This window comes from Acomys minous, assembly GCF_964271855.1.
Source record: "Acomys minous genome assembly, chromosome: 15".
In the NCBI taxonomy this organism is placed as follows: Eukaryota; Metazoa; Chordata; class Mammalia; order Rodentia; family Muridae; genus Acomys; species Acomys minous.
Genome location: NC_140497.1, coordinates 14,440,089 through 14,459,321, shown reverse-complemented (window position 1 = coordinate 14,459,321; position 19,233 = coordinate 14,440,089). Strand labels below are relative to the sequence as shown.

Genomic DNA, 19,233 nt, shown 5'->3' with positions numbered 1-19,233 from the left:
TGACTGTGAGCATTAAGATAGGCCAGTGTGGGGGAGGGGACATCTGAAGCCTGGAGCACAAATGCACACCGCTAGCCAGACATCGGGCTCTTTAACAGAGATGGCCAGTGGAGAAGGAGGCAGGGAACGGCCATGGTCCTTCCCAGATGTCTCCCACCCACCCCACCCAGCTACCGCTTAAAGGTGATGAACTAGGACCAGAAAACACCATCGAGACAGCCTAAGACAATGTGCGGAGCGTGGAGAGCGGATGACAGGGCGCTGGGTCCATCACAACTCACAGTTATTGATTGAGTGATTTTAGTCAAGTGAATACATGGCAGGAAAAGCATGAAAACAAAACACATATGGGAATTACTATTAACATAAGTGATAACATCAAAACATCTGGTCAAATGGAGTTTAAAAAAAAAAAACAACCCAAATGAAATGGAATGTAAAACATCTTCACAGTATTCAACGCTCTTTATAAAAGTTTTAGAGACTTTAAAAGCGGAGTCCAACAGGAATTCCATCCGCATGCTCGGGACCTGCGAGGCCAGGTCAGAGCAGCCAGCGTGCCGTTTTGGAGACGTGGCCTCAGGTGTGCTTCTGAAGCCTGTCTGGAAGGTTCTCCAGCTCACGAAGGTACAACAGAGCATCTAGCTGCACAGAGCCTAACAAGAAAAACAGGTCCTAGCTTTGGGAAATGAGATTGCTGTAATTTACACATTCACACGAAGCCTGGAGCTCTGTTTAGACCGCCCCAGGGAGAACATAGCGCTAACCCACCAACCATGAATGCTGAGTGGCAATGCAGAATGTTTGAAAAGTAAACTATTCCTAACAGTTCTGCCTCCAAGTCTATCTTCTTAAGAGAACTCTTGATAGATTCCAAAAGTTTGCTGGGTTTTGGCCTCATCCGACTCTCCAGAAGGATTATTTTAAAGCTTTACAAATCTGACCCTTTGACTGGTAACAATAGTCAGAACGCCGCGCATGGACCTCCTCCTCCATTGGAGGCCAACGAGTCTGCACATTGGTTTGTTATGCCTTTTGTTGAAAAGAACAAAGGCCACCGATCATGGGGCTTTGGATCCATAGATAGCCTCCCTTTCTGTCCTGAACTGCTGATGCAGTATAGACAAAACCTGGCCTGTGTGTGTGTGTGTTTGTGTGTCTAAAATCCTCACAGGTCCACAGCAGAAGAGGGGGAGGGGGAAGGAGACAGATAGCCACTGCAGTTCACATGACCAACTTCCTGTGAATCCTTTCTGAGAGCTTTGCCTCCTACCTGGGGATTCCTAGTACAGAGCTGCACAACACAGCCCCTGGCCTTCTTTCTGTGAAACTGCTAACACCCTCAGAAAAATTCATGGAGGAAGTCCTCTGCCGCTTGGAGAGGGCCGTGCTGCAGAAAACACTTTGCAAAAATGTGCAGATCCTCCCTCAGCAAGCTCTGAACTAGTGGCTTGAGGCCCAGATCTACACACTCATGAAATACTTTTGCCTTTCAGTTGGGCAATGAGAAAGAAGACTATTTCTAATTACTAATGTACATACACATTTTAAAACCATCCAGAATTATAGGCAAATCATTTAAGTTCCCAAATAACTTTATGATTAAGGTTGAAAGAAATTTTAAATGTGTTAAGATAATAGGATTACTAAACATGAAGTTAATTAGGTTACCACCCCACTCAGTTCAGTAACTAGGTTGACATGGGGATTTTTTTTTTCCAGGCTGGAGTCTTTCGGAAGTTACCAGAATTTTCCTCTGCTTCTGTGTCGATCCAAGGCCACTAGATGACTCCTCACAACCAATGATGCCTCCGGATTGAGTATGCCAGAGGAACAGCCACTGTGATCCTTGGGATGTGGTGGGGAATGAAAAATCAGACTTTGGCGGAAGAATTTAACATTCCTTTTTAAAAGAATTACTCCGGCAATAGGAGTAAGGCTGACTAAAAGAACTGGCTTATTTACATCACTTATTAAGCATACTGACTTTGAGGAATACCTTTGGGCACTTGGGGAAACTACCGATTCTCAGCATTTGAAACCATCTCCTTGGATGGGGCACTTACCCTCAAAAAAAAAAAAAAGTGAGTCGGGGAAGTACAAGAGTAAAGGTGGAGGGGTCAGACAGGCAGCGATTTCGAATTTGTTTGAACTATAGGCAATCAGGTTTAAGGAAAAGGGTCTCCTTGCGGAAAGGCAGTCTGTGTATACTGACTGCTTCCACAGCGGTGCTGGGTGCAGCGCAGCTGAGCGCGGCCATGTTGCCACACCCACCTCCTCCACAGCACATGCGCAGACAGCGTGCTCATTAAGGGGGCAAGCTTGGGCAGTCAGAGAAGTTAGTCTTGGTTATCTTTGAAATGCTCGCTTTATCCAAGCCTTGAAGGATGTGTGGGGTTTTGTCACTAATTATGTTGCTGTTGTTCTTTTGAAATGTGACAGATGGAAAGTACAACCTGAGGCCCTTCAGACAGGCTCCCCGTCCTCCCTGATTTGTGACCTGCTTGATGCTCTCTACATTTGTGTTTCTCTTTCACTGTATTTTTGAATTAGTAACCGCTGGCCTCTCTGCCTGAAGTGTCTCGCGTCTCTTCGTGCCCACAGGTTCCTCCTCATACAAAAAGAGAGCCCTGTAACCTTTGTATCCCAATGCACTGACAGAAGTGTTCATCTGAGACCAACAGTTCCCCATCAAAGGTGGCTGGTTCAAAACTGAGGGTATAACAGGCAGAATCTCCCACCCAGGCCCTGTATCTATCTCATTGCATACTGGGACACACTGGCTACTTTCAGAAGTGTGTGTGTGTGTGTGTGTGTGTGTGTGTGTGTGTGTGTGTGTGTTATTTCTATCTAAAGCAGAAAAAAGGGGGGATTACTACCACTCTAAAAGCAACCTGGCATGGCAATAGTCAAAATCTTCTACCTGTAAAGGCTTAGATTACCCAGAGACTCCGCAAGCAATCCACAATGACGTCCAGAAAAACGTACAAGTTGAGGCAGCTGCCCCTCATGCACTTCTTTACAATCTTTTTTTTTTCCTCCCCAAACTGGCAAACATTTTTTCTTTCTTTTTTTTTCTTTTTGTTTTGTTTTTTGTTTTTGTGCCTGAGACTCCGTGAAAGAATTCTGCCCCCTCCTTTTGCACAGTGACTGCTGGCCCTGCTGCAGCCCTTAAAAAGCCTTCCTAATCTAAAGGGCCCCCGGGGGCCTCAGCTGGACGTGGCTATGTAAAGAGAAAGGAGTGAGATCGCTGTGGGAACCCGGCCAGCTGCAGATGCAAAAGCCACAACTGTACTGGGCGAGAGCAGCACGTGAACCCCAAGAGCCAGGGTCATGCGCTCACCCCCACCCTCGGCCCGGGCCACGCCCCCTCCGCGGTCCACCCCAGCATCACTTAAAAACAGACTGGAAGGTGGGGCACTCGTGGTTCTTCATCTTCTTCATGAAGTTTTTGAACTCCTTGTTTTTCTTGTCCCATTTGTGAATGGCTGTCAGCAGGTACTGGCTCTTCACCTTGCGGCCCATGATGAGAAAGTGGTGGCTGAGGTTGTCCAGCTGGTGGCAGGGACAGTCGGCGCCGTTCTTCAAGAACAGCACCAGCCGCTTCAGCTCTTTCTTCTTGATGGGCCCCAGCTTCAGGGGTTTCTTCTTCTTGGGGACAATCTTCTTGTCACCATTTTCCTTCTTCACTTCTTTGATTTTCATCCTCAGTGCTACGATGAGGAAGGGAGGGAAAGAGAGACAGGGAGGACAAGGAAGAGAAAACTTTAGAACAAAGCTTTTTACTTGAAACAACGCACCCCCCCCCCAACCCCGTCCCATCCCACATAAAAGGGCAACAGGGACAGCCAGGGTCTCCGTCACCCAGCATGCCGAGGTACAAGCAGCAGGAGGCTCTCAAATCGATTTTAGGTTTCATCGTGTTAAGCAGAATAATTCAGAATTGGAAAGATAAATATTGTCATGTTTTCTGTCATGTGCAGAATATACATGTGCGTGTGCATATGTGTGTGCACGCGCATGAGTGCATGTGTGTGTATGCATGTGTGTGCATGCATGTGTGTGCATGCATGAGTGTGTGCACGCCTGTGTGTGTGTGCACGAGAGAGACAGAGAGACAGAGAGAGACAGAAGGAAGCTTGAGGTGGGAGCAAAGGAGGAATAGTCAGGGAAGAGAAGAATGATAGAAAATAATGGTGAGGGATATGAACAAACCACAACTACACACATGCATGAAAATATCATAATGAAGCCCATTCTGTATGTCAGAGAAGAGGTCACAGAGGTCAACTTAATCTATATAATCTAATGTTATTGTGCCAAACATTTAAAGAAAAAAAATTCCAACTTTTTAAAAATAAAGCTAATGGATTTTATTTTTCAATTTTTAATTTTTTTCCAAGACAGGATTTCTCTGTGTAGCCTTGGCTGTCTGGACTCACTTTGTAGACCAGGCTGGCCTCGAACTTACAGAGATCCACCTGCCTCTCTCTGCCTCCGGAGTGCTGGGACTAAAAGCATGCATCACCACCACCCGGTGTAGTTTTATTCCTATACCATCCAAAACATGGCAGACAGAATCTGTGTGCATATTCAACAAGGGAAATTCAGAGAACACTTGAAACTGTTCACCAGGGTGCACGCAATACTAGCTTCCAACTTTAGCATGGGCAAAGTCAGAATTCCTCTGGCGGTACGGTCAGGAAAATGCCATAGTGGGTACTGCCCACTGGTCAATAAGCCACATGCGGCTACCACTGAGGTCTTGTCTATTGAAATGACCTGTGCAGAATAAAACTCTGCTTTGACTCCCTGGCCGCTCAGAGGCAGTCCTCGAGAGCACATCGGGTGAGGACCACCTCTCACATCTATCTTGAAACAAGAGCTGTTTGTGTTCTCAGAACCAGGAGAGAGAAAAGGCCTCCCTTCTCTTTGCTTTGTGTTCATGGATTCTGTGTTACTTTGGTCTTTTCACATGGTGTACGGAACACAGGGCCCCGCTGCATGCTGGGCCAGCACTTTCCCATTGGACCTCTCCCAGAACTCAATAGCATTTTGAATGTATGCTCAGTTCCTTCAGTGATGCTGTACAGGGCCCAGTGATTAAAGATGCTCCCTAAGCACAGATCACGTGCTCCTTTAGAACTAGCACACATCAGATGCTAGAAACTAGGATCCAGTTATCAAGCACCAGATAATCTATCAGAATAGCCTCTGACTTCTTCTGAGTTAAAAGTTACCAAGCCTCCCCACCACCACCACCTCTGTTTTGTTTTGTTTTGGTTTTTGTTGTTGTTGTTTGTTTGCTTTTGTTTTGTGTTCCAGGGTTTTATTTTTGAGACGGGTTTCTCTTCGTAGCCTTGGCTGTTCTGGAACTCACTCTGTAGACCAGGCTGGCCTCGAACTTAGAGATCTACCTGCCTTTGCGTCCCTGAGTGCTGGGAATACAGGTGTGCACCACCATGCCCAGCTCTCCCCCCCACCCCACCCCCCAACACCATTTTTCATAGCTCAAGACGTCCATTGCATTCCATGAAGAAAGCCTCATTTTGGAACCTCGCTCAGTAGCTAATGATTCTGACAGTGTGAGGTCGGCCTGTAATCGCAATGCGTATTTTGCTCTTTTTTCTCCATGGATGATTTTTAGTAACTCCATGAAGAAAGGACAGTTATTTTTCCCCCTCTAAGAAATGAGAAAACTGTCATCAGGCCAGTCAACTGGCTTGCTCATTTGTTCATTTTAAATTCCAGCCTTTGTACATCAACCAAATACCTGAGCTAAATCAACCAATAAAGAGGAAAGGTCCATTTTGGTTGAGCTCCAGTTTTCAATACATCACTATTGTCCCATGGGATCATGACAGGAAAAGGCAGCTAAGCAAGCAAAACGAAAGAAAAGAATAACGGTCCAGGTCTCTGGGTACCCTCAAGACACACCAAAACTAACTCAAGTCTACCAAGTCCCACCAGCTCCCAGAATGCCGCAGGCTGGGGACCGAACCTGTAGCACATAGGCCTCAGGGGGCTATAACCAAACCACACCACCATGACTAACTGCACACCTCCAACCACAGGGCTGTGCTTGCTGCCTCTGGGGCTTCAAAAGTCATTAGAATGAACCCAAAACTTAAGAGTGCTCATTAATTGGATCAAGAAAAGTAAAGGGTTCAGCGGGGTTCCTAATCCCACTTCCATTTTAGGATGGCTTTTTGCATGAGATGGCACAAGATCCCTCTTGCCGAAAAGGACCACGCTAGTAGAGAATTTCCTACTGGTTGTTCTATCGGCTGTGAGGCCACCCCCGCTGGCTGCCTCACAAGTAAGAAGGAAGGGTAGACTCTTGAGAGTAAATTTTTCATGGACACGTCCAAGTTTGTGAATTAAAGCACTCCCCCACCGCCTTCTTTTTTCTGATGAAAGGACATCCAGATCTTGAGGCCTACTTAGGTCTTGTAATACCCCTGGCCTGAGAAATGCCTCAAGCCAAGGCTGGCCAAAGGGTCACAAGTGGACCCTTGTGAGCAGACATCCCTAGCTCTTCTGGAGTTCCCAAGCACTCAAAACCAAGGCTCCCCAGTGAGTTCAAAGGATCAACACCCTCACCCTGGTGGGCTATTGCCCGCTGCTTCGATTTACTTGGGTCTCACACCCATGATGAACCGAGCAAGTGCAAGCCAGCAGGCGGGTGTGTGGTGAACACACAGCAGAGACTACCCCTCCAAGGCCTGCCTCACCCCAGACAGGCCCAAACTGGCCCACACTTACCTCAACTCCCACCGTTGGCTTACAGACCTTGAACCTGGGAGTTCGCTTGTCCCAGTGCAAAATTTGCTGAATAAGAGAAGTTCTCAGCGAGGCTGGGTGAGGAAACCAGCCAGAACAGACTCACCACCCGGGCCACAGCCAAACCAGTCTCATCTCTGCTCCCCTCTGCCAAACAGAGCCAACGGGAATGGGGGGGGGGGAGAAAATTCCTATTGTTTCCTTTTTAGTGCCCTTTCAAGACCTATGAGTTAAAACACTTAGGCCTTAGTGAGGCTTTTAGAAAGTAATGGAATGTCCACAGGGCGGGTGAGATGTGTGCCTTTTGAGAAGGACCGCAAGACCCCTACATAGACCTTCCTCTAGTCTTTGGGGCTTTTTGGCCATGAATTGAGTGGCTTTTGTCCAAGATGCCTTCTAGCTGGTAATGTGCTGCCTCGCATAAGGCAACAGACCAACTGATCACGCACTAGCCTTCAAAACTCTTCGGCTAAGGCCGTTCCTGTATAAGTTGGTTCTATAAGTTGGTATTTTATGGAGTAACAGGAAGCTAACCCACTACTTGCTTTAATAAATGCAAGGCTGCAAAGGATCGCCCAGCAGCAAGGCTACAACTCCATCCCTTCACACGGCATCACCAGCCTAGAGAGTCAGACGATTCCCAAGTCCAATGGGCAGAATCAAACTACACTTCAGAAGTGATTGGGTACCACGTGTATCGCCAGGAGAGAGGAAGGTACATGCCAGCAAACAACAGGGGACCTTCCTTTTCTGCAGTGGAATGTATCATCACCATTTGCTGAATACCCACCACGCACCATGCTCTCGAGACAAGCACAACCCAGGTGCTCCATCTCCTACAGCAGTTCTCAACCTGTGGGTTGCAACACCCCCCCCCCCATATCAGACATCCTGTATATCGGAGAGTTACATCACAGTTCACAACTAGCAAAACTACAGTTATGAAGTAGTGACAAAACAATGTTATAGTTGGAGGTCACCACAACATGCAGAACTGCATTAAAGGACCGCAGCGTTAGGATGCTAGCGTGCCACTAATCTACTAGCTCTTGTTTACAACTCACAATGGCAGTTAAGCAGGCATGCTGAGAGTTTTTATTACAATCAAGAAAAACCCGGGCTACACAATGATAGCACAAGGATGCAATTTGTAAGAGGGGCAATCAGGATTAGAACCCGCAGCCAAGACCACAGACTTCTCTCTCTCTCTCTCTCTCTCTCTCTCTCTCTCTCTCTCTCTCTCTCTCTCTCTCTCTCTCTCTCTGTCCTCATCCCCCCCCCCTCCATCCATTATTAAGCTCAAGACGCTATTGCTTTAGTGGAAACTATTTCTTGATTGTGCTGCTTTTAATCACAACTCAAAAAAAAAAAAGTTCCTTTGTCATGACCATGTAAAGGAATTTAGTTTACATAGGTGGGGGAGCAGTGGAGGGAGGGGGGAATTGATGATGGAAATATGGTATGCATTAGGCTCTCCAGTTCTTGGCTATTTGGCTCGCTTTCTTTTTCAAGGTGGAGAAAGTAGGGAAGAAGGCACATATGGCCAGAATTGCTAACATCTTTCCACCTTCCCAGGGTTTGCTTTAAGCATGCAGATTACCAGCAGTGCTGGATAAGCAGTTACCTGTCCAAAGTTGATTTCTTCACATCGGTGGGTGCCTGGTGGTGGACCATCACCACCATGCCATACCCATGGCACCAAGGCAGAAGTTGGTAAGGGCCCAGAAGAGCCAGGAATCGGTCACCACTGCTCTCTCTAAAGCCACCGTGTTTACTGCCAAGGCTTTAGGAAATTGACCCATGGATGAGTTTGCCATGCAAATGCTGGTGGAGTCAAAGACCCAGGAGACAGCTGCTGAGACAGCAGCTACAGGGCACAGTGCTGTATGTGTATAGACTTAAAGTTGGCTGTGAGTGTCTTGGGTCTCAGTTTCCTTTCTGTAAGATGCAAGGCACAGTCTAGTTGCTGGCACAGCTTAAGTCACCCCCAGCATTCACACTGCTCACCTGCCCTGTTAGACAAACAGTGCATGGAAACTGACCCTCCAACTCCAGATTGAAGCCACCTTAAAACAAAAGAAGGGGAAAGGGGGCTGGGGATGATTCTTTTTTTTCTTTCTTAGCAAGAATTTAACATGCCCCAAGGGTAAAGTATGACTCTTATCTATGCATTACTGCCAGCCAATAATTCAGACACTCAGAAACTTTGAAAGACTCCAAACTTGAGGTTGCAATTTGTACTGTTTGAGTCTTTCTCAGAAATCTTAAAACAAACCATCTCTTCGGTTTGAGCCCATCTGAGTACATTTCAGTAGACCATGAAAACTTCATTCCCCTTTCAGTCACTCAAACCATATTTTCTGCACACAAATTATACTTCCTTGACAGCCTCCCCACAAGCCTCGGCCATATTTCTGAGACCAAAAATGAGAATCAGAAAAGTCCCAATGCTCATCCCGAGCCTGCACTTCCTTCCAAATCATCTCCTTCCCGCCCCCGCCCCCTTGACATGCCGAGTCTAGTAAAGGCATCCATCTTCCGGCCTTGACCAGGACAGCCATGGATGCAAGGCAGCTACCAGCCCAGGACCATGCGGTTAAAGAGCCAGTAATCTTGAATTACCCTAGGAATCTAAGAGAGCAAAGAATAACCCAGGAAAGATAGGGGTGTGCCTGGCTCAGAAAACACACTTGAGGCTCAACTAACAGGGACAAGAAAGGAAAAGAAGGAAGTAGGAGGACAGAAGAAATGGGAGAGCCCTAAAGGAAAGTATCAGAGGCAAAGATTAAAAATAAACAAACAACTGAGGCAGCTGCTTGCGATGGACGAGCCACCTCCCCATCCCAAATGCTGAAGACTGTGTCTAAAACTGGATTGCTTGGGCATACAGGTCAGCGATGATCTGGGGGGGGGGCGGGCAGGATCTGAGCCAATGGTGGATATTCCAGAGATCCGACAGCCAAGGGGAAGGAGCGGCCAAAGTGCTCCCTGCAGACAGGCTCTGAATTTCTGGAATGTCTGAGAAGAGCACCAAACGCTGAGGCCCACTAGTTAGACACACGAGATGGAGCACAGGCAAGTGGGCTACTTCTTCCTGAAGTCAACTGAAAATTAGTTAAAACAACAAAAGAGATAGATGCTCCGTGGTTAAGAGGACTTACTGCTCTTGCACAGGACCTGGCTTTTATTCCCAGCACCCACATGGTGGCTCACAATGATACATTAACTGTAATTCCAAGGGATCCAACATCCCCTTCTCTGTGGGCACCAGGCACAATGTGGGCACAATGCACATATGTATTTATTCCCATATGCATAAAATAAATCAATCTTTAAAATGTAAAAATAAACCAAACACATGCAAGAAAATGGTAAAGACAACAAGAACGCATCAAGAGCATTGTGGGTCACAGGAAGCAAATAGGAGGTCAGAGTTGGCTTGACAGAGAAGACAAGCTGAAACCTGCTGCTTCCGGAGAGAGATGCCTCGTGCTGATAAGGAGAAGCTGGTCCCCATAGCTAGGCCGACAGGTGCTAATGGCCTGGGCCACAGGATGCAGCTATGAATTCAAGCGACTGACCTCACCCTTACCCGCAGCAACAGCCAAGAGGTTGGTTCTAGACGGCAGGCTTGTATCAGATAGAGGGAGGGAGTAATGTCCTGGAGATGTCACATCATAGATGACAAACTGTGGTAAAAAGTGGGACCCTCAGATCTTGGAACATAGAACTTCTGGGCTGGTGAGATGGCTCAGCAGGTAAATGTGCTTGATGCCTAATAACTTGAGTTCAGTACCTGGAACCCATGTGGCGAAAAGAAAGAACTCCCACGAGTTGTCTCCTGACCTCCACTCATACAAATAAATACACACATAATGTAATGAAATGCTTCAAAGAACACTGATTTCTATTTCCAAGTCAGAGGGTTGAATGTTCCCCCCCCCTCCTCCTTCTTCTTCTTCTTCTCTCTCTCTCTCTCTCTCTCTCTCTCTCTCTCTCTCTCTCTCTCTCTCCCTATCTGAAAAGTCTAGTTTCTCAAAAGAAAAGATCATGTTTTCTTTTGTTTTCCCTCCTTAAAAGTCTCAAATGAGACCCAAGGAAGAAGAGATTTGAAATACAAAGAGCTTCCAACTCCATGCCTCTCAAATTCAAATGTCCGGGCAAGGACTGACAGGGTTTTAAGGTAAGTCTAAATGTGAATGAGAGAGACCAAAATATAAATACATAAATAAATACATAAATAATTTCAGAGAAAACAGAGACAATACAGAAACACATAAGTAATCTTTAAAACATGATAATATTAGGCATATTACCATACTGCATAACAAGAATGGAAAACTATTAAAGGGAAAGCTTGGAGAATAGGACTGTGTTCAACCCATCTGTTTTAAAACAGTTTAAAGACATTCCCTGAGATCATAAACAAAGTGATAGAGAGAGGGGGCAGGTACAGGAAAAAGATAAAAATTGACTATCAGCCCAAAAGTCTCTATGTCAGAATAAAGGGAGTTACAGACAGCATAACAAAATGGTGCGTGGGGCGGAGGGGAGCTGGGTCAAGGGAGTAACACAGGCCAGCTTTCCAGAGATGAAGACCATAAACTCTCAGGTTACACAGTTCCCAGCTCAAAGAATCCTGACACTTAAAACATAAGGAATGAAAAGACATTTTTAAAAACACAGAAAGGCATATCCACTTAAGCCGAGGAGGATCCGGTGCCAGGATGGTACTGGACTTTGCAATAGCAACCCCAGGAGCCGTAAGACAATGAAGGAAAGCATTCAAAATCCCCAAATGGGATGCCGAGCCAAGCCACCAGTCAGCACTTGTCAACAGGATATAGACTGCCTTAGACATTAAAGGGTTAAATACTAATTCCTATGTGTCTTTCATGAGGAATCTTTTTTTTTTTTAATGCAGCAGTTAATGGAAAGAAGAATAAGATTCAGGAAAATGAAGTGTTAACATCAAGAAACCCAAAAGAAGGCTTAAAACACTTGGCACCACAGCATGGTTTCAGTCCTTGCAGGCTCAGGAGACAGACTGATGTACAGCTAACCAGAAATAAGGAACCAAGAGAATGAAACGAGGCAATTACTATCTCAAAGGAAAATGGAAAAAAAAAAAAAAGGAAGCAAATGAAAGGGGACACAGTGGTGGCACAGTTCTTTGCTGGGTTGCAAATAATGTCTTCATAACGGCAAGAAATTACACTGCACACACACTACATGCTGTGTTACGCCGGTGATGTAAGACAGGCTGTCTTCATCTTTAATTGCAGAGACACCAACAAGTACTCTGAGCAAGGAGACAAGGAAACCAAGCCTGCAGCTCCCGCACCCGCTGCAGGCTGCTAAGGTGCTCCAGAAGCTGCTCCGAGGGAGACCGATCACTTCTGGTTTGTGACACTGGGGTGGGAGCACATGGAAGAGAGAGCTGCAGTTTGGGTTTGTTGTTTCTTTAAATTAAAGGGGAAAAAGAAACCTTTCTTTTCGTTCCTACTTGATTTTTAAACCATATTTTGAGGTGCAAAATGTGTAAATTTTAGAAAGATTATGGTCTCGCGTAGAACGCGGAAAGGTCACGAAGTGTGAGATTTGTAAAGGAAATCGATTGATTATACATTTCCAACTTAAATGAAGCAACTTCATTTTAACAGGGGGCTCCTTGGATAAAAACTTTGCTTTTCAATGTTTATTTTCTTTCTTTCTCTTTTTTTTTGGGGGGGTGGGGTGGGGTGGGGGCAGGCACTGACTTGCTGTCGTGAAGAAGGACCCCCACACATCTTGTCAGCTCTCGCCACCTTCCTGAAGAGAAATCCACTGGGTCAGGATGAGCTTGGTTTTCTTTGAGGTGGAAAGGATGCTAGACCTAGTTTAACTGCTACTCTTCAGTCTTGGAGCTGGAAACCCTCGCAGCCGTGACTTCTGCCTGCTCCTGGCTCTGCCCAGAGCTGCAGCGGCTTCTGGAGCAAGAATGCCTGGATGGAGACCACTGGCCCAATGGCTGCACACACTCTTTCTAGCAGCACAAAGAACAGCCTATCAGGACCAGACGCCAGAGTCCACAGCCTGATTCCCGCGAGACCCGCTTTATCCTGTATGACTTTCTCCTTCAGAGAGGTCTGAGAGAGGTTTGACGTTTCCAAGTAAGATGACTTGGGGAGCAGGGGGTAAGCTGGTTCCAAAAGCTGACACCCTCACTGCACCACAGCCCTTCATTTGCCCGAGTCAGCTAACCAATGCTTTAGGAGGATGGGTACAGATGGGCATCCCCCTGCAGCAGCTGTACTGCCAGCTCACACAGTTCCTGCCACGTGGATCCCCCATGTAAAAGACCGTCCCTGTTCCCATAACACAGCTCCATTCAGCTATGAAAACGGGAGGGCCAGCTTTCCTCATCCCAGTTTATAAACCTCCCAAGGCCTGAGGCACGAAGCACCTTCCCCGAACTCAAATGTGCAAATGTGATTTGGTAACTGCTTGGGCAAGGAAGGGCCTTTGGTGGTAAGAGTGTTGCAGCCCGCTTCCAGGATGCAGCTGAGGGCCCAGTCAACATGGGGGGGATGGAAGGGGGGCTGACTTTGAGACACTGGGGCCCAAATGTGTCCTGCTAACAAAGGCCACCCAACAACAGCTTGACAGTGGTCACTGTTCCCACCAGGAGCCAGGGTTTAGTGTCATTAATCTGTTTAGCAAAGGAAAGAGATGGCACAACTCAAGCACAAGACCCCGACTCCAACCATCCCCTGACCACAAAGCACACACTACATACTTCCAGGCATCTCCTGGAATACTACAGGACATACAAGACAGCAGTAAATACATAAACAGTAAATAAATAAGATTGAAGGCCCTGCCCGGCTACAAAGAGCAACAGGTTTGGAGCCAATTATTTAATTGAAGTTGTCTTGTTTTCTGGATCCCAGATAATCTAGAATTTATGGGACTGGTCATTGAATAGAAGTTTACCCCACCCCCTCCCCCCTCCCCGCATACCCCCCCCCACACACACACAAACACACCAGCAGTTTCAGAGTTAGCCATCTGGTCTCCCATTGCTGCTGGCCCTGTGACTTCATAGGCTGCACCACTCGCCCACTAATTTAGGCTGCTGCAGCAAAGTGAACTCTCACCTGGAGAACAAAGTCGTTGATGGTGTGGGCTTTTTTTGTTTGTTTGTTTGTTTTGTTTTGTTTTAATCTCAGAAACGTGCCTCTGGCACCAAGAATGTGAACCCCTAAGGAGAACCAAGAATTTGGGGCTGTCTCCTCCCGAAGTCACTAGAACCTCACCCTCATCTCCTTAGCCCTCAGGAGGTTGAGAGGTTTCACTTAAAGTCCATCACGAGGGCTGACCGAACCTTGGCTCCAATCCAGGCACTCCTGCCAAAGTCAACAGCTATCCCTACCGTGAGGTCACTGAACTTCCAGCACTTTCCATTCCACCTCCTGGTGTTCTCACACATGGCCAAGTTGCAGTGCCTCGTGGTCTCTTGGAAGGAAAATGATGACGGATGGGAAATGGGATTCAAGGCTCATGGGCCGGCTAAGCCACGAGCTCTCAACGGTGACAGCAAACACAGGTCTCAACCCTGGGCACTGGAAGCCCTCAGAAGGCAAGTCAGGGTGGAGGCTCCTGAGACACCCCCCCCACTCGCTCCCCTCCCCTTCCCCAGCCCTCCTCCCACAGTTTCAGATTTGGTAGCAATGGGTTAGGACCCAGTAATTCACACTCCTGGGCAAGTTCTACAAGAGTGCTGATGCTACTGGGCCCCAGGGACCAGCTTGAAAACACCCAAGGGGTTTGCAAGCAAGGACTGTTTGGACCTAGCTACACTTTCCAGTCCCTGAGGCCCTTAGGGCCTCAGTCCCCTCAGCCATGGCACTTTCAAAGACAGAAAACAAAAGCCTTTCTAGCAAGAGGCAGTACATTCTGGAAGAAAGTGGGCCCATGCCCAGAGTTAGATCTCTGCGAACTCCACCGGTGGCTTTCCGTATGAACACCTCACTTCTCTGGCTCGCTCTCGATAGACACCTGCAGAAGGAGGGAGCGAGAGACAGTTCTGTGTTCCGGGGCTACGATCTTGATCTTGATCTTCTGGATTCCCTCCACCATCTTGGGAAATCTGGTTCGGAATCCCTGGCCACGCAAGAAGTAAACACCTCACTGCTCGTAGCACCCTGGAACTTTGCCTGCATTCACCCCCGACCCAGCCTTACACGGACAAACAATAGCCCAAGAGTAGGACCCACAGGACCCACTCCAACCATGGTGACTAGCGGGCCTTCATGCTATCCCTTTTAAAAGATGGCAAGATGGAGGCCCAGGACAGGTGCTGTGCTGCTGATCTCTGAAGGAGCCATGGATCCAGTGCCGCTGAGCAACGACGGCCACAGACACACTTCCGCTTTCTTGCCTCTATTAGTTTCATACGGAGTCATTTAGAGGCAACACACAGGCTTTCCCTATTGAAGTTGAAGCGTCATTCAGCTGTAGGAGACTCTCAGCCGGGCAGCTCCAACCCTGCCTTCTGGTGCCTTCAAGGTCTGAACCTTGAATGGACGCTGCTCTGCATGAGGACGGCCCGTGAGGATGTCGGCAGACTACTGCCATGCCTCAGCCACCAGTGTGGTCAGTTACACACGTCTTCGAGCACAGGAGCGAATGAAAACACAGTCACATATGAAGTTCAGAATTGAATTTTCAATGTCTTTAAAAAATTGTGTAGGTATTTTGATATGAATAAATTAATAAAATATATTTAAAAACAGAAAGAAAGAAAAAAGAAAACACAGTCACTGCCCTGAGGCTCTTAGTCTCATTCGTGAGACTGATTCTTTACACAAACACAATCCTCAGTCTTTCTCCATGTACTCCACAAGCCCGGAACTTCCTGAAGGAGACACTCAGCTTTGGCGAAGTTTCCAGACGATACACAACGGAAGTCAACTTACTTGTCCAGGTTCCAATCAGACGATAATAAAGCTGGAATTTGAACCCAGGAAGTCAAGCTCACAAAAGACGCTGTATATCCAGGATCCCTGGGTCCCGGATGTCTTTCATGTCTATGGTAGAATGCTGCTTCCCAGGCCTGGAGTCAGGACAGACCTCCCGAGTCTCCCTGGCCCCTTTTCCTTCCAAGGGCATTATATATCTCAAAGGGTTTAGAGGATAACATTCCTCCTGTTCAACACAAACTTGTGCTGAGAAGACTAAGAATAAAGATGGTGTCCCCGGTCCTCCATTCGATCCATCATTAATTCTGTCCCCAGACCCATGCCCATCTCCTCAGGAACACGTTAAGCTCCACCCTCATTGCTATTCTGTACCCTGCCTCCTAAGGGTTTCTGCTCGCAGCAGGGAGATCCTGGTCGACTGCCTGGCTCTGGCCTTCAGCCAGTGCTTAGGGCCGATCTGAGCCCAGGCCCTCAAAACACACCTTCTCCATCCATGAGACCACTGCCCTACAACATCTACGGGGAGGAGCTTGGTAAGAAGTGGAGAGAGCACATGTGGGTTCAAGAGGGATGCACACAGACCCGGGAAGATGACAGTGCACACCCAATAGGAACGCTGGTCTCTCCGAGGCAAAATTGGTCTTGACCTGATATGGGTTATGTTGAAGGCAAGAAGATTGGTGTGCAAATCAGAGTTGGCACCAGGCCTATCTCAGAGCTGGCCTCATCTCTATTCCCAAGAGTTCCCCGTGACGTTTCAGCTGTTTCTAAGCTGCCCTTCACTCAAAGTAGCAACAGATGTCAGCCTGGAGCCGAGGATCCTGGTCCCTGGCCTGCAGTGCTGACCTCAGTCTCTTTGCTGTCGGAACAAACAGCAGAAGGGAAGTTCTAAGAACCCAGGGGAGGCGGGTAGCTAAGAGTGAGTGCTGCTCAGCAGGAGTTCTTGCTTTTCGTGACATAATCTTCCTCCCTTTTGGCCACAGAGATTTCTACGCTGTATTTATTGAGTTTCGAGATATTTTCCTTTGGCTATGACTAAAAGTTAAGTTCCCTTAGGAGCTGCCCAGAGAGATGCTAAGAAGATGTCACGTGATCCCTCCTATGCCTGGGGAGACCCCTATGCAATGGGCATGTGTGGTACCAAGCCTTTTCCTATGACTCTTAAGTCCCCTACACTAAATAGACCTGAAGGTTGTGTGGGAAACCCAGAGAAACCACACTTGGAAAGACATACGTATCATCTTTGTAGCTTACATGTAGCTGGCATGCATACTGTTTGTGTAGCTATTCCCAAGATGTACTGAAAGATGTCCAATTCACTAAGCATGACACAACATAAACAGGAGATGAGCTGACAAAAGCCTCTCAGGTGTGTATGTGTACAGTGTGCCTGTAATATGAGTATTCACGTGTGTGGACACATGTGTGTGTAGGAATGTGTATGTGCAAGTGTGTGCAGGTATGCAAAGGCCCAAGGTTGATGTGCAGGGGGAATACCTTTGGCAATCACTCTTGACCTTATATATCAAGGCCAGGCCCCTCACTGAATCGAGAGCTTGCGGGTTCAGCTGGTTCAGCTAAGCTAGCTAGACGGTTTGCTCCCAGGGTTTCTCAGCTCCGCATGCACATGCTAAGATTACAGGTGGGCTGCCACGGTCACCCAGATTTGCGTGAGTTCTAGGGATCTGAATGCAGTCCTGAATGCATACGCAGCAACCACTTTATCCACAGGGCCATCTCCCAAGCCCCAACACTCATCTCTGTAGAAGTGAAAATAAAAATTATTCCCTCCAGTGTCCTTGTGCCTGTACAGTAGTTCAAGCAGCCCATGGTGCTGACTAAAGAGAGTTTGTTCCTTTGCTTAGAATAACAGCTCCCCTGAATCCAGCACTATATGTCTGTCTCAGCAGAGCCAGAGTACAGGATGAGCAACTGCGCAACAGACCTCATCCCTTATGTTTGCAACTCAGAGTGTGAGTAATGAAGCAAACCAACTCCTTGGGCTACCAGGAAATGGGATGAACACATACACACACACACACACACACACACACACACACACACACACACACATCTAGACAAAGACAGAAGCCACTGGAAAAATCTGAGACTGAGTACACCTCTGGCTTATTAGCCTAGACTTGGAAACAGGGGCTGATGGGAAGAGGGAGCTGTGGCTCCAGGCCCAGCTCAGATGAGCTCTAACGCAGACAAGGCCACTCGATGGGAGAAAGCGCTGTCTTCCCAGAGGTGGAAACACCACAAGACAATGCAAATTGCCGATGTCCTTCCATAGCAATCGCATCCAGGCTCCAGGCGTGGCATCTGTGACAGCCAAGTATGAATAAGGACCTTCAGCCTGGCAGTGTGGCTGTGGCTGTGGCTGCTAGCTAAGCTAGCAAGGGACACAGATAGGTAGGGTGACAGACAGCCAAGTGGGCAACCAACCCCAGGAGCTAAGGTCAACTGCAGAGTACAGGGGCACAGGAAGCAATCGTCACCCTGCAGGCCAAAGACCCCTTGGCGAGCAGCTGGAGGGCTCATGTGAACACAGGGGTGCATATCCCTGATGTGACTGGGTGTCTTATCCTCACTGTGGGTAAGGCAGGGGCCTCTGTGACAAGCCCTGAGGTCCAAGCCCATGAAGGAAGCAGAATTTCTCACTGACCAGTCTCTCTTCTTTCATGCATCCCATAGATGTCACAAAGTAGCCATGGCTTTATCACTGGCCTTGGGTCCTCTTCTACCTAGCCAGTGGCACACACTGATTGGCCCTCTGTAATTTCCCTTGAAGGAAAAGATGCTACTTCATGGCAGGTGAGTGTGTTTTGGGAGTGTTCTTCCTTCTCATTGTGCTGGGAGTGGAACCTCGGACGTTACACACATTAGGCATGTACTCTACAACTGAACTGCCCCGCCAACCCTCGCATGTGTTTTAGGAGGAAGACGGGACACAGGCACAAGCCCTTAGAGCAAAATGAGACCTAAGAGGTCATGTCACCAGGCCTCATTGGGCCGCTGCTATGGCTACCACTGTCCGACTCCCCTCAGTCTCCATGCACTTCCGTCTCATTCCCCCTCTATATATCCAGGCTTAGAAGCCCCACAGGTTCTAGCCCCGTAAGTCCGAGCCACCTCCCCACACACGAACAGCCCTCTATTGGAGATCTAGCGCCAAAACAAAATGCCAACCCAGAAACTAACGCCTAGTCTCCGCTAAAGAAGTAAACCTAAATTCAATATAAAGTCATTTCCTGAAAATGGTATGGCTGCATCAGAGAGGAAAACCCAGGCCAGGGCCCCTCTACAAGCCCTCCACTCTCTGAGTGTGGGAAGACCCTGGCAGACTTGTCTCCTCCCATTCCAGGGCCACTGAGCAAATAGATAACAGCAAGGCCCATATCCCATAGTCCCTCCTGTCTGACACAGTTACGTCCCTGGGCTCTCTTGTGGCTCGTCCAGGTGTGTCCTGGCCTTGTCTTTTGGC

The 19,233-nt window shown here is 47.8% G+C and overlaps 1 protein-coding gene across 1 annotated transcript in view; it reads right to left on the bottom strand.

Annotated features, from left to right (window-relative positions):
• Window positions 1-283: 283 nt before the first annotated feature.
• SFRP1 (secreted frizzled related protein 1) overlaps window positions 284-19,233 on the bottom strand; it is a 41,049-nt gene continuing 22,099 nt past the window's right edge. Inside the window, exon 3 of the mRNA XM_084760035.1 lies at window positions 284-3,713. Within this exon, the coding sequence (XP_084616161.1) occupies window positions 3,391-3,713 (323 nt within the window). The 3' untranslated portion in view covers window positions 284-3,390. The remainder of the gene's footprint in view (window positions 3,714-19,233) is intronic.